Source organism: Diceros bicornis, chromosome 18, assembly GCF_020826845.1.
Source record: "Diceros bicornis minor isolate mBicDic1 chromosome 18, mDicBic1.mat.cur, whole genome shotgun sequence".
Lineage (NCBI taxonomy): Eukaryota > Metazoa > Chordata > Mammalia > Perissodactyla > Rhinocerotidae > Diceros > Diceros bicornis.
This window is the reverse complement of record NC_080757.1, coordinates 38,822,683-38,838,587: the sequence shown is the minus strand read 5'-3', so window position 1 is coordinate 38,838,587 and position 15,905 is coordinate 38,822,683. Positions and strand designations below refer to the sequence as shown.

Here is a 15,905-nt window from a genome sequence, read left to right as displayed (position 1 = left end):
CATGGGACTTTTTGTCACCTAAGTAACCTAAGAATTCAAAAGCTGCATAGAATTTTAGAAGCAACTGCTTACACCATTATTAATATAAAAATATCAGGCAAACCCAAGAATGTATTGAGATGTTTCTGGAAAACAAGGTATGCCTCTCCAGATTTTGGTAAACCTAACACCAAACTAGATGGAACGTTAGCGTCCAAGAATCTGGGGCCAGCCAACCTGTGTGTATCTTTGAAGCAAGGGAAAATTCGGTTTTATAGTTAAAGTAGACCCAAATCCACTAAATAGTCTGTATCTGTTCTTTGCTTAGGTTGGATAGAATAGCCTAGAATGTTTTGTGAGATTTGCAATATGATGTTTTGGAATACACAGATATAGATCACATTCTTTATCACCTTCTTGGCATATGGTTACAAAGAACATTATATTTTTCTCACCTTTTGCATGAACAGATCAAAAGCCAAAAGAAGTATGTGTGTGTATATACATATCCATACAATATATGTATGTATATATACATACAAATACACACACTTATATTTTCTTCTTTAAGACAAATCATACAAAAAGTCTATAAATAGAAGAAGATATATATTGTCTTTATACAATCAGATCATCTTTTATTCTTTCCTGGGGATTAGATAGAGTAAAATGTTGCAAATAAGGGAGAATATAAAGTGAAAGGAAGTAGCTATTCTGGTGCCAGAACAATCTTCACAAATAATTTGCACTTCTTCCTGAAGCTTTTCTCCCTATTTTAAAGAGTGGGACTTGAAGAAAAATGGAAGCATGGATGGTTAGAGAGGCCCATGAGAGAGCGAGGTTTTTCTTCACTCAAGTAAATGGATCCCAAGAAGCTCCAGGACTATTTTCAGTCTGGCTAGCATCTGCCACCACCACTTTCACTATTAAATTAGAAAATAATAGTGCCTAATGGACTGAAATAATGCTGGAGCCTTCCTAGATCTCCCATTTTCTTCTCCTGGGGTTTGATCACTTTACTTGTGCTGAAGACACACCCCTTCCCACTGGACTTCTCAGAGGCTGGCTTTCTTTTCCTAAACCCTTAACTCACCTCCAGAGCTGATGAAAGGAAGAAACTCTAGGATATGGGAATTACACACAGAAGTGGGGTATAAATTGTGGGAAATTCTCAAGTGTTTGGCAAGCGGGGCTCAGTAAGAGATTTAATAGGATTGAGGAAGAGTGAAAATTGTGGAGAAATTATAAATTGTGATAAGATTTTACTATATTTCAGTAGCAAAGGCACTTACCTTCTTTTTTGGAGGGCCAGAAATTAACTGCATTTCTTTGATGGATTGTCCAACTATAATTCCATTGGTGGCAGGAATTTTTTCTCCAGAGTTTAGCATTTGCATATTTATGCAGAAACAAAGACCTTGCTTTTATCCTAGTTTCCTTTTCTTCTTCTTAAGAATTTACTCACAACTAAATTATAAAGATTAAAAGTTGGCAGATATCAGAGTACAAAATAACACCTTAGTTAGCTTTTGCTTTTTCCTCTCCCACTCTTTTTCCCATACATGCTTTGGAAAGCCTAATCCATTTATTTATCAAACATTTGTGATTCCAAGTTGAGAATATATCCCCATTAGATTATTTGGGGAAAAAAGAAAAATAAAGGAAAAAAGTAAATATTTCAATATAAATAGTGAATATTTTAATGTTTTACTAAATAGATGTAAAGTTTAATTTTCTTAGAGAAAGAAATTTGGCATTGTGAGGTTTCCTTGAATTCCCTGAATTGTCTAAAACTCCACAGCAGATATTTTCAGAAGTTTACAAAGAAGCATGGTTTAATTTAAAACATTTTTGATCTGGATTTTGAATCTTATTACACATTTGAACTGACATGACTGCTGCTGTAAATTTTTTTTAACTCACATTATAGTATTATTCTCAATAATTGTGAGATTATCTCACCATCCTCAGAAATTTGGAACATAAAAAAATGTGATTCATTCTTTGGTAGATAAATGATGCCATCTTGCTACCAATAAAAAGTAAACTGGGGGTGGCTAAGTGTGCGCGCTCCGCTGCGGCGGCCCGGGGTTCGCCGGGTCGGATCCCGGGTGCGCACCGACGCACCGCTTGGGAAGCCATGCTGTGGTGGTGTCCCATACAAAGTGGAGGAAGATGGGCACAGATATTAGCGCAGGGAAAGTCTTCCTCAGCAAAAAAAAGAGGAGGATTGGCAGATGTTAGCACAGGGCTGATCTCCTCACAAAAAAATAAATAAATAGATAAATAAAAAGTAAACTGACAAATTCGTCATCAATTATTAACAGATAAAAATAACATTAGAGACCAAATTTACAGTTTCCTCAATTTGGCAGTTCAGTTCTTTGCTGAATACGTTTGTCATCAGTAAAAAACGTGATATTAAATTTTAAAGTGGGAGATTAACTTGCAAAAACATATATTATTATCATTAATATTGATGTTTAAGTGATGGTATAGGCAGTCATATTGCACAAAAAAGGAGCATTTACAAAATGAAAAGCCTGAAAACACTAGGAGATTGTTCACTTCTATCTCCGAACAGTCATAATAACAATAATGTAAACTACTAACAGGTTAGATAATTTATCCTGTACCTTTTTCTAAATTAGATTAACCTGGGCTTCTAGCTTTCTCTTTCCTTTTTTTTTAAGAAACTGATTCTCCCCTAGAGCCTCTTTTTTTTTTTTTTTTCCTTTTTTGTGAGGAGGATCAGCCCTAAGCTAACATCCATGCCAATCATCCTCTTTTTGCTGAGGAAGACCGGCCCTGAGCTAACATCTATTGCCAATCCTCCTCCTTTTTTTTTTTTTTTTCCCCTTTTTCTCCCCAAAGCCCCAGTAGACAGTTGCATGTCATAGTTGCACATCCTTCTAGTTGCTGTATGTGGGATGCCGCCTCAGCATGGCCGGACAAGCGGTGCGTCGGTGCATGCCCAGGATCCGAACCCAGGCTGCCAGTATCGGAGCAGGCACACTTAATGGGCGCTAAGCCACAGGGCCGGCCCCTTTCTTTCCTTTTGATAGTGATTTCCTCAATCTCCTTTAACTTTGATTTGTAGGATGGTTTTTACTTCGACTAGAAGGCAGGCTCAACAACACATCATTATATTTATCTTTACTACTGTTTCTAAACACATACACCATACCATAATAATACTAATGACAAGCTAATGACACTACTTTTCATAGAAACTAATTTTAAGTTTATATCTTGTGATAAATACTCTGTGCCTTATGAAACCATAGAACATCTATTGTTAACACTTTTTTGGACAATTCCTTCTCATGCGCTTCTGACCCCTCAACTTTATCGTATTCACAATGCAGGCAGTAAATTACGATACTTGGGAAGCAGTTCAAGCATTCAAGAAGTTCAAGCGGTTGTTTATCAGGCTGCTCTCCATAGCATGAACAATAGGCACCTTATTTCATACTTTTCCCATCCTCTGATGACTTGGTTCATGCTTCCAGTTCTGTTAATAACAAAGATTTTATTGCCAGGATAATGACTCACCTTTGGAGATTAGAGCAAGCATGAGGTGTCCAGCAGAAGGTGCAACTGGAAGAACCATCTTATGTTAATAAAACAACAAGCATTAACCTCTTCACGTGATTATTACTTTAGAGTTAACCTCTTTGAGTGAATAGTACTCAATTATATGATTACAGATTTTTATGTCAATAAATATAGTGGGGGGTAAAAACACAAAGCTGCTACAAAAGCCTCTTTGGTTACTGGACACCTTACTCGCATTGTGACTTCTTTACCAATCCACTAGCAGGTAGCTGTGAAACCTGTAAGAAGTCAGGCTATGGACATATGTTCCTTGGTTTATTGAGACATCACTAAGATAAGAACGATGACTTGAAAGACAGCTGTATTGGACAGTCTTCTGTAGGTTAAAAAAAAAGTGCCCAAGGACTAAGAACACATTTTTCATCAAGAAAGCAAATATAAGCAAATATAACTCCAGAAAATTCCTCAAGTAACTAGAGATTTAAAAAAAAAAAACTTAGTTTATCTCTTGAAAGGCTTTTAAATTAAAAAACAGTAATACTTAGAACTAGACATTCTAAGATCACTGCTTTCTTAAAGGTGCAAAAAACTGAAAAATATGCATTGTTATTTTTAAAGTATTGTATTTATGGTAAAATGTCTTTTATACCTAAATATTTAATATTTGCTAAATTTTATTTAATGTGTTATTCATATTAATAAAATAAAATTAAAATCAGAAACATTTCTGACTTGTTCAGAGTTTGTCATTATGCAAGTCATTGAGTGTGTAATTCCTTTAAATTATTTCTTGTGGAGGAACTTATTTTTATTTAAGCTGTTAAAGCTCTACCATGATCGAAAAACAAAATGTCTTAATATAAAATAATGTTGTAATTAGCTATATATTTATGTATATGTATATTTATGCTTAATTTTATAGTGTATAAATAGATAAATAATTTCATCTACTAGCAAAAACTCATAAATTGAAGAGTAATCTATAAGTAGAACAGTATTCTATACTATTCTGCTCTTTATTTGGACACCAAACTCCCAAGCAATTAATATTCCAATTGCTGATAAAATAGAAATGCTACATTTACCATAGTTTAACACTAGTTTCAAAAAACAAAATATGTAATTAAGGATTGTGGATTACCTGCAATTTCCCATGACTAGAAGATCTTACAGTGTTTCTCTAAGAGCAAAGAAGTTCTTAAATATTTCTAAATGTATCTGCCTTAGCATGTTTGAGTTTATAATGGAAGTTGTGTTGATGACTTTTTCTGTTTTCCCTTTATATGTGACTTTGGCTTTATTTTTATTTAAAATAGATGGGAGCAAAACTTAGAAGAGGCCATTCTAGGCTTAGCAAATATTTGGAGTATGATAAAACCAAAGCATGTAATTTACAAAGACAATTTTCTACTTCAACTATGCTTAAGGGAAATTCTCTTTATTTTTGAGTAATTTAAAATTAAAATGATACTTTTAAGGGATTCTGAAGTGTGAATAATACTAATTTTAAGCCTTTTAAAAGCAAACAAATTTTCTGAAATTTAATAAATCATATCATGCCAAGCCTCAAAGTCAGAAAGTTTGGATTTGATTCCATACAACCAGAACAATGAGTCTTAGGTGGTTCTAACTTAGTAACATTTATCTTTTCATTATTTAACTGTTTCCCAAAATATATCCTCTTTCTCCTAAAATAAAATACATCACTTTTCCACACAAACCCCTTATTTTTATCAAAAAAGTACGTATTAGTGTAATGATTCTTAGCATCATGCCACACTCATTTTTTTCTGAGTAATCCACAATTGATGTGGGCCAAGTACAATTCCCATTTTATTGGACATGATTGCCCTATGAGATAGATTTGTAAAATTAATACAAAACTTTATATTACAGAAGTAACTTTTTCCAGTGTTTTATTATGTTTTAGGATGTCAATATACAAATAGTTTAAATGTGAAATTTAAAAAATTTTTGTTGAAATGATGAGCACAGTAAAACTCTGTTATAAACTGCCATATTATAGCATGGGTATAAGCACAAAGTCATAAAATTTCTTCTAAAATGTAATTATTTTTTTAAACCATGTTATTTTACAACTAACTGAAAAGATGGGTAATTTTGCATTCATTATGTTGTGCCCAATACCAGTGGTATGTTATCACTGGTATATCACTGAAATTGGCTGATTGTTTTCCCTGAATTGATTAGTCATTTCAACTTTATATGGATACAGGCTGAAAAGCCTTGACCTCGTAAAAGACTTCAGAGCAAGCTTGGTTAGAGACTATACCATGAAGATCTACACCACCATAATTAACTGTGTAACTTGGACCCCTCCAAAATACTGACACTGCCCTAATTACCTAGGTAAGGACATAGAGCTGCTACCTTGACTCAAAGTAGAAAATTTTAGTTTGAAACACAAGCTTATGCCAAAGAGTCAGAGGAATGTTTTAATGGGAAACGTCACGTCGAGGACTTCACAGATAACTGAAGATGATCATCCCTGAATGTATTAATGTTCAGAGCCATGCTTCTTGCATCAGCGTATCTGTCAGTGTACCTCTTTTTGTTACATACCACCACGTAATATTATACTTGTTAATATTCCCTCAACAGTTTAGGCAAATTATCACTGATATATGTTTGGGGTAAATAAATATTGTCATTTGATCTTCTCATAATATGGCTATTGGTACCAAAAAAGAGTTTTGCAGTTGAGTTTTCATTACAAAATGTCATTTGGGGAAAGCAGAAAAGGGAACTACTAGTAAACTATCAAGAGTTTGTTCCATGGGAATTCTGTTCTCAAAGATGTAGTTTCCAAAGGTAATGCATCCTAGAATTATAGAATTGTTAAATGGAAAGGGACATTAGCAATTTTCTAGTCCAACCCTTTCACTTGTCAGAAAAAATGAAGCCCTGAAGGTTAAATGACTTGTTGAAGGTCACATAATTTGTTGCCAAGACAAATCTTCCAAAACAGTGTTTTTTCTTGGCCAGAATTTATGCAAGTTTTCCATTTTAATTGTGACATATACTGCCTCGATTTTATTTCTTTTTGAAACATGGAAATTGAACACGATGTTGTGAGTAAAAACTATTAAGTTAATCTTTCTCCTTGTTTATTTTTAAGCTAGAAAAGAAAATCAAATGTATAACAATTATGGTAGATTTTTCAAAGGAATAGATACTACAGATTTGGGGCCCAAGTCTACTCTGGACCCCCAAATACATGGTTTCTTCAACCCTAATTGGACAGAGAAATATGTTGAAAGTTTTTTTTCCAGAAAAGGAACATTTGACAATACAAAAAACATTTATTTTGGGATAAGAGAGAGATTTTTCCCAAATAATAAGATAACTATAGCCATCTTGTTTCAATAATTTATAATTCAGCCAGGCACAAAGAATGAGGATAATTAACTGTTTCTCTCTTAAAATGAGAAGCTGGGGTACAAGTGGTACGGTGTGGGGAAGATACGATAAATCTTAAAAACTCAAATGACAAGTTCCTTCTGGCTAGAGAGTAAGACAAGGAAACCACACAACCCCATATTGTGCAATCTGTAAAGACAGTGATCAAGTGACTACTCATAGATGAAGAGAGACAACGTGCTCTTAAACTTACAAGAGAACTCCTGCGTGTGAGAAGGAAAGGAAAGAACATATTTTAGCATAATATACAGTTGCATTTAGACCTAAGGAAAGGCTATAAAATGAATTTTTGAGCAGTTCTCCATGATAACCTGAATAAGTCTACATTTCAGCTCTCTGTGTTCTCAACACCCTCTATCTACAGTTCAAACGTGCACACAGCATCTGCCAGCCATGAATTCCTGATGTCCCAGCCAAGTGCCTGTGCCTCTGAGCTCAAAAAGCCCCTTGCTTGACAGGGCTTAACCATATCCGGGAGGCTCTGGAAGAGGTCTGCGGGGCAGTAGTAGGACTGCTGCTGTTGATAAGAGGCCTCTTGTTGGATTGGAGACCAGGAGCTGTAGGAAATCCAGAAACAACAAGGCTCACATGGGAATAGCAGCAAAGGTATCAGCCCCTGAGTAATGGTCATGGACTAAGAAAAGAATTAGGAGTTTTTCTCTCCTCTGCCAAACCCCACAATGGGGAAAGAATGGACATGTCTCCCAAAACCCCATTCCCAAGTAAATTTCATTTGCTATCTCATCCTCAAGTGAGAATGAGTCACTAATTAATTACATATGCAATTATGCAAGCATAATTGTAAACCACTCTGCTGACATAGAAAGATAGGTTTTACCTTTAATTATCGGAAGAAAATGGACAACTTGGAGTTTGAGCACCTAACTGAAGAAAAAAATTAGGAAATAATAGTCCCTCCCACCATGCACAACACTCCCAACCCATTCCACCTAAAAATCCTTTGCATTGTGGGTTTTACTTTTCATTTTAAAAATCGTTATTTTAAATTAGGTCTCAAAGAAAGAAGTTGGCATTTCTTATTCTTTTCAGAGTGGTTTGAGAAATGCTACATCAATGCATCTGAGAAAAAAATAGGAAAACAAGATCTCTTTTAATTTTGTTTTTGAATCAATACCCGAAATAATGACCAGAAGCAAAAATCCACCGGTGCGTCAACAAAGCAGGATGCTCCGCCAGTCGGCTTCATCCTTCCCCCCCGAGCTGTTCTCCTGCAGGCTCTCCGCTGCAGCTGCGGGCCACTAGAGCAGATAGATAATGTAGGACAGAATGACCAGGCCTATGATGGCAAAGAACATCAGGATGAAAATATCCAGCATTGTGCAGTCCTTGGCCGAGGAGGCCTCTGGATTCCGGGGAAATGTGAGCTGTGAGCACAGAGGTTGCAGTTAATGGAGAGAAATGGCTTCCTCTTCCCTCCACTGCTCAGCCTGTGTTCTTTTCCCCTCCTCCTCCCAGGGCAGGAGACTAAGGGATGCTGCAGCTCCATCAGCAGCTTACTTCCTCCTGTCCCCCGCCCCCATACCACAGCCAACCAATCACAAAGCTCAGGAGCAGGTAACCAAGGAACTGTCGATTTAGACCAGGCAGAACTGAAGAGGCTCAATTTCTCCCCAGAAACCCAATCCCACCTCTTTGTCTCTAAGTGGAGTCTGCATGATATGGACGGAGGAGGAGATCTGATCTCTATCCAGAGCCCCTAAGAATGAATCTTCCTGACTGCCTTTCTTCTTCCTTTTTACTCTCACACATCCCTGGCAAATTATCTCAGCAAAATAATGGTTGGGAGTTGCAAGGGTCATTGGCAAGTTGTAAAGGTCATGTTATGGAGGGATATGGACAAATGTCTTGTATGAGTCTCAGCTGGCATCTCTGGGGGTGGAGTTAACACGGAATTCCTATACTGTGTCAGATATTGCTCACATGGTGTAATGTCAACCTCTCTACAAGTCTTTATAGATGAGGCTTAGAGATGGTCAGGAACTTGTCTAATGTTTCATTGGAAATGGCAGAGATCACGATTCAAAACTAGGCTTGCACACTCCAGAGACCGTATTTTTCTCTCGCCCCAGACTGGCTCACCCCATTAGTCTGAGATGCACCTCAGCCCTACCTGCACTGCTCAGTTTGCAATGCATTTTGCTCAGATCACTCCGTTTACGTTTACAGTGGAGCACTACAAGTCTCCCCTCCAGCTATTCCTTGTCTCTTTGTGGTCATTACCCACATTCTTGTTCTCTTTTGTATCCTCTTCAGGGAGTTCAGCATGGTGTTACCCAGAGAGGGCACTAAAGAATTCTCAGGCCCACCCCTGTGCAGTAAAAGTGTCTAGAAATGCAAATTCAAGTGGCTTCTTCTGAGGGGAAAGGATGGTGTGTACTCAGTTATGTCTTGTGTAGTTTTTATGCCTTTTTATAAGTCTTATTTCCTGTTAAATTAAAAAACTCCCTGTGATATTTCTGAGGCCCAGTGTCCTTGGCTCCACCCCATACAGTTCAGGAAGGTGAATGAAGCCTCCTGAGGAGGAGGGGCTGCAGCTCCACAGACAAAAGGGGGCAGGCCAATGGGAGGCAAAGTTTGCCAACTCATTCCCTTCTTATTCTCCTACCGGGAAAATATTAGGCAGTCAGCTCCTTCGGAGGGAGAGCAGGTGTCAGTATTGTCTTTAATTATCCCACCCAGCGCTGCCTCCACACTCCCTACATTGCTCCAACCCTGCTGACTCCACAGCATCAGTCTCCTGATTACAAAAGCTCACTTTGGGGAAAGCCCTTTTTCTCTCCCTGCTGCTGCTGTCCTGAAGCCAGAGGATGCCTTAATGGGAGCTGCTCCTCTGCACTAAGTGGCTGGACATGATGCCGACTGGTGGCACTGAGCTGGGGTGGAAGGGTCTGGATTCTTTACCACTGTCCCCTTCCCAACCCCACAGAAGAGGGGAGGCTGCCTGGCCTTCCAGTCAGAGGTCAGACCCAAGGTACCCAGAGCAAAGTGCAGAGCACGGGTGATACTAATACGAGAGGTGCAAAGGGCATGGGTACACGGCCCCCTGTGGCAAGGTCATGTCATAAGGCTGTGAGCATCACACTGGGGATCATGAAACCTCCAGCCCTGTCACTAGCTGTGCGATTTCCACCAAACCACTGCCTTTCTGGGTTTCAGTGAACTCCACCTGTAAGATGGACACCGCAGTAGTTACTTCTCTCACAAGGCTGTTAATAAGATCAAAGAAAACAATGTGTGTTAAAGATCAGGTTCATAAGGCATTGTGAATACTGCTCTGTCAGACCACTTTATAGACGGCCTTATCCCATGTCTCATCCCACTGCATACTGTCCCAGTCCTCTGTCATTTCATTCCCCAAACATGTGGCGAGCTCCTACTAGGTGCAGACAGTGGCAGAGAGCTAAAACTGCCCCCAAGATGAGCTCATTTATGAATTCAACAAATATTTGTTGGGCAGTTATGTGCCTGGCCCTGGGCAGGCACTGGGGATTGAAGAATTAGACCCATTACCTTAAACCCATTACCTGCCCTGTAAGTGCACTGGCCAGTGGGGAGTCAGGTGCATAGCAAAGGAATTAGCAGTAAGAGAATATGGGAGCTCAGGGAAGCTTCTGGGAGTGTCACCAAGCTGGGCAGAAGGATGTAGCCAAGAGCAGACTGGTGGGGAGTTCTCAAGAAGGAGGAAGTAGGTGCCAAAGCACTTGCTAGAAAGCCAGCAAACTGCTGCTCCCTTCCTCCCAGGCTGATGGCTTCCAAACCCTTCTCTCCCTGAAGAGCTGCAGGGCTCCCAGGAGGGCGAGGGACCAATGCCCCCAAACAGATAAGACACACACACAGCAGCACCTCAGAGCCAGAGAGAAAACCAAATCCACAGGTAAAAATTATACTTTTATTTGAGTCACCAGGAGAAAGATTCACTTGTGGTCCAAGTCAAATGTTCAGAATCATAACAGGCCAGAAAGATTTGATCCCAAGCACAAGCCCACGAGGGAGGGGACCAAAACAGACCAAGAAAAGACAACCACCCCATATAAAAAGATGAATGGACGGCTTCACACACACAGATGAAATGTTTGGACAGAGGCAAATTTCACACGGTCATTTCTGTTCCTTTTTAAATACAGGTTTGCAGGGTGGTATTTTTTATTTCCAGCTATAAAAAAAAGGCCCAAAAGTGCATATGTGAGGGGGAAAAGGCAGAAATTAAGCAACAAAGTAGTTTTCCCTGGAGGGACATGAGGAAGAAAACAGGAAGCAGTGTTGAGAGAATTTGCTTTTCTCACCATTGGGCTTCTTGTATTTTATTATTGGTCCACTAAAGTTATATTCACATTGTAGCTTTGATGCATCTTCTTTCCTGGGATTAGATTGGCTAAAAGACCTCTGTGAGCTGTAAGAAAAGACCAGGGACTTGGCCCAGCCCTCAGGTTCTGTGCTCTTCTAGGGATGGAAGGTTCTGGAAAGGAACAAGGACTCCCAGCAGCCCCTGGGTCCCTCAGCACCAGTGTGATAGACAGTCCCTTCTCTCTCTGGGTGTGTGTAAGAAAAGCTCCCCTATTTTTAGGATGGAGGAATAGAGGGGCCAGCAGCAAGACTGTAGTGGCTGGCTTGCTTTGTTTCAGATGGAAAATTAAGCTGAGTGAACACAGGCTGCTTCTTGCTCCTCCTGGTCCCCCTCCCGGCCTCTCACTACCCTCCCAACCGCAGGTCCTCCAACAGGATGTGTCTCTGACCTTTGGTCCCAGAATCAATGTTGTGCTTTGAGATCAAGAGGAAACGGAATGACCAGCGCCTCCCCCAAGGCTCCCAAAATTGTTCCCTCTGCCTCCCTCATCCCCTAAATGGTCCAGTATAAGACACTCCATCTGCCCTCACCTCAGCTGGGGCCAAGGAGTTCAAGAGATGGGTCAGGCAGGTCTCCTCCCCCACAGCCATTTCCTCAACCCTCTGATTCGGGGTAAATATTCCCAAGTCAACTCACAAGCAGTGAGGACTTGACTACTGAATCCACCTGCAGGCCCCTCCTCCCCTCCAGGGTACAAGGATGCAAAGATGTCAACTGTGGGGCCTGAGTGGATGCAGGGTGATGATGGGAGACGGAGACCCAGAGGGGTGACAAGAAAGCCCAGAGATGAGTAAAGCTAGGCAAGGGTCGTCACAGCCACCAACGAGCAGGAGAAGGGACTTGGAGATAGCACCATCTTTCCCTTCCTCATCCCGGGGTCTGTGCTTCCAGTTTTATAGCCCTGGGAACCTCTCCTTCTGCGTCAAGGGGGCTCTGGGTAAGCGAGAGGCTCTGAGTGAGGCACCCACAGTGTGGGTGACACAGGGGCCTCTGGTCCCCTACTCTGCAGCCCAGGACACAGAAATGGGGGAAGAGAATATGTCTGGAGGCATGAAGCTTTTCCCCAACCCCAGCCAGCCACACCACCAGCCGCCCAACTCCTCAATCGTCCCTTTGCTTCTGCCCAGCACACTGAAAACGGTATGGGGGCTTCCTCCACTTGGGGATAGAAGGAAAGGAGGAATTTTCACTCCAAAGAAAACTAGGAACTTCTCTCCCCTAGGGCCCTCCTCTTTCGCTGTGGGTTTTGAGGAAAACATCAGGGGAGGACAGCTCTGTGCACCCTCACAGAAGCCCAGTCTCCTGCAGGACTGCACCTGCCCCCTTCTCTCACACTCACATGCTCACACTAGCCTGTCACAAACACACACACTAAGTCCTGGGGATACAGAGGGTCCTGTGGCTGTGCACAGTTCCAGTCCACTTGGCGTCAGGTCTGGGAGAAGAGGCCGTGGATGGCCTGAAACATCTTCCCATGAGGAGCAGGGAGGAATGGCTCACCTAACCCAGATCTCAGGGGGCTGGGCCGTGGCCACAAGGCCCGAGGCTTCCTTGCCCACCTTTCAGAACCACACTTCCAGCCAAGGAGGCCAGCCAGGGTCCCTGGAGATGGGGGTGGGAGTGAGGGCAAAGGACTGCGCCGTTCACCTCCTCCCCGCAGGGGTCCCTAAAAGTAAGAAAGGTGAGAGCTTGACCCAAGCCACGCTCCTGGGGAGCTCCTCACCCACACCAGGTCTGCATGGGCAGGAGGGCAAAATCACAGTGTGAGGAGGAACACTCGTGGGGAGGATGAATGAATCCCACAGCGGGAGCTTTCCCTCCTTTGTTGTCCTTGAGAGAGGGAGGGTGTGAGACTCCTTGGAGGGCCCACAGCCCACCTCTGAGAAGCAGAGGCGAAGCCCATCTCACTGGTCCCTACACAATGGCAGCCCCCGGCCCGGCCCCATCCCAGGGGCAAGGGCAGTGGAGTCTCACTCCTGGGAAGGTATGGAGCCCCTCCCCTGGGGGCCCTGGGGTCTGGGGCTCACCCCAGCCCTGGAATGTTTGGGTGTGTGAGGAGGTGGGCGGTAGGGTCTGAGGGGGCAGAAAAGAGAGAAGGCAGAGGCCTGGGAGCCAACAGGTCTCCCATTCCAGACCAGCCCCACGGGCCTCGCCCCCCCAGAGAGGTCCACACCTGTTCCATCCAGAGAGAAAACCGAGAAGCTGGTCAAGGGAAAAACCTGTCAGAGGAAGGAGCCCGCGAAAGTGGCAGAACAAGGCTTCGGTCGGCAAAAGAAGCTGGAGGAGGGTAGGAATAAACAAGCTGTCGCAGATTTAAAAAAACAGACACTGAAGGGTGGACAGGTCACGCCCAGGACGGATGTGATGCCGGATGCGATGCCGTGGAATGCGCTGAAGACAGATGGGGCGGGCGGTGCCCGGCGGGCTCAGATGGCCTCCACGTAGTTGGCCGGCAGCATCCCCGTGTCGCCGGTGCGCTCCACGGTCCCGTACATCCAGCCATCGTCGATCTGCTGCACGTTGACGATGGTGTCCCCATCCTGGAAGGAGACCTCGTCCTCGTCGGCAGCACTGTAGTCATACACAGCGCGGTACCGCTTCTGCAGGGGTGGGGGCACAGTCAGCCCGGGGCTGGCTACCCCAGGGCCTGAGCCTTTCTTTCTGACTCTCCGGGACCCCAGGGCAGAGCCTGGTGAGCAGTGAACTAGGACTTGGGAGACAAGAAAGGGCTGGGCGCTGCTACAAATTTTCTCACCTCTGTGTGTCACTTTCTGAGAGCGATCACACTTTTTACAATGTTTCTGGCATCTACTAAGGACCAGGCACAAGACAGGGACTGAGGTTACAATAGCTCTGCCCCACCTCTGGGAACCAGCATGCAATAAAGTCCAACGGACACAATGCCAGGTTGTGTTTAAAGATATGACATGCCCTGTATGCTATTATCTATATTATTATAAGCACTAGTCTTTCTTTATGTTTTTTTTTTTTTAAGCTGTGATATGAGTCTGACTTCACTCCCAAGTTCAGGACAAAGACCTATTCTTGGGAGAAAAATATCCAGGTGACACAAGAGGTGTCTATCAGGTTCACCTTCCAACCTCGGCCAAAGTCATATGCTTAAGCCCCGGCTCTAGGAAATGTCCCAAAAAAGCACATGAAATCCAACAATGGTCTTGGAGGTGGGCAAGATTCTAATGTCCTCTGACCCTCACTGCCCTTGACATTGACTTGTCTCTGGGGGTCAGCCCAGCCTTTGTGGGGCCAGGCCCTGGGATCTGTGTGGGGCCGGGCAGTGGAGCCCAAGCGCCAACTGGTCCAGAGCTGAATGAGGCCCTCAGGACCCTCCGCGCCTGCCCCCACTACTGCACCCCACTGCCAGGACCCCTGCTCAGACCTTCTGTTTCCCGCCTCTGGTCTGCCCCCTCCAACTGTTCACCCATCGTGATCTCAGGGGGGAATGTTCCAAAATGCAAACCTGATCCTGTTACTCCTGGGTTTAAATCCTTCAGAGGTCCCCCATCCTCGTTAGCACTAAATTTCAAACTTTTCTTCAAGCAGCAGAAACCAGCTCCATCAGCCCCAAAGGCTGCGGGATGAGGGGTCACACTCCTCATGAAGTGACCTCGGTCTCTCTTATCACCAACTCTGCCTGTCTCTTGGGCTGAGTCGCTGTCATCTATGCCTGCATCCTGCAACAGCCTCCTAACTGATCTTCCTGCTTCTGCCCTCCAACTTCTACTGCCTCTTCTCAACACAGCTGCCAGAGCAATCTTTTAAAAACAAGTCAAACCGCATCACGCTGTATAGCTTGCTAGTCACAAAGGCCTTCCTGTGGCCCACACATCCCTGCATGACCTGACCTCATCTCCTACCCTCTTCCCCTCTCTAGTCACTTTGGCCTTCTGGCTGGTCCTTGAACTTTCCTAGAATATTCCTGCCTCAGGGCCTCTGCACTTGCTATTCTCCTTGCACTGCTCACTCCTTCACTTTATTAAGGACTCTGCTGCTCTCTCTCCCCTCGCCCTGCTGTCTCTTTCTTCACAGACCTTACAGTATATACCTACTTATTTATTGCCTTCTTATTTGTCTCCCTGAAAAGAATGAAGCTCCAAGAGGGCAGGATGGTGGACTTTTATTCAGAGCCAAATCCCTCGCGTCCAGGAAAGGTTCAGTGAGTATTCGAAGGACTGGCTGGTCTATCTGGAACCTCACCCTTTGGACGACCTCTTGGGCCCGCCTAGCACCCCAGTTGGCACTGACACTCCCTCATCTATGTGTCCAGAGCATGAGGCTCCTGCAGGCCACTTATCTCAGGCTATTTTATTTCTCTGAGTATTGTCTCTCCTGCTCCTACATGAGCTACTTTGAATTCCCAGGCACCCAGCACAGGGGAGCTGAGCTCGGCCAGGAGCTCAGGACTGGGGGCTCATTGCACCCACAGCGGGGTGAGTAGCAGGACTTACAGACCGGGGACTTCAACTCTAAGGACGGGGAAGCCTGACCCCGGCCCGCTCCCTACTCTGCTCGTTCAGTTATTCAGCAACGTTGACGAGTGCTG

The 15,905-nt window shown here is 43.4% G+C and overlaps 1 protein-coding gene across 1 annotated transcript in view; it reads right to left on the bottom strand.

Moving 5' to 3' along the window:
- Window positions 1-10,868: 10,868 nt before the first annotated feature.
- Window positions 10,869-15,905, bottom strand: part of LASP1 (LIM and SH3 protein 1) — a 38,880-nt gene continuing 33,843 nt past the window's right edge. Inside the window, exon 7 of the mRNA XM_058560822.1 lies at window positions 10,869-13,944. Within this exon, the coding sequence (XP_058416805.1) occupies window positions 13,771-13,944 (174 nt within the window). The 3' untranslated portion in view covers window positions 10,869-13,770. The remainder of the gene's footprint in view (window positions 13,945-15,905) is intronic.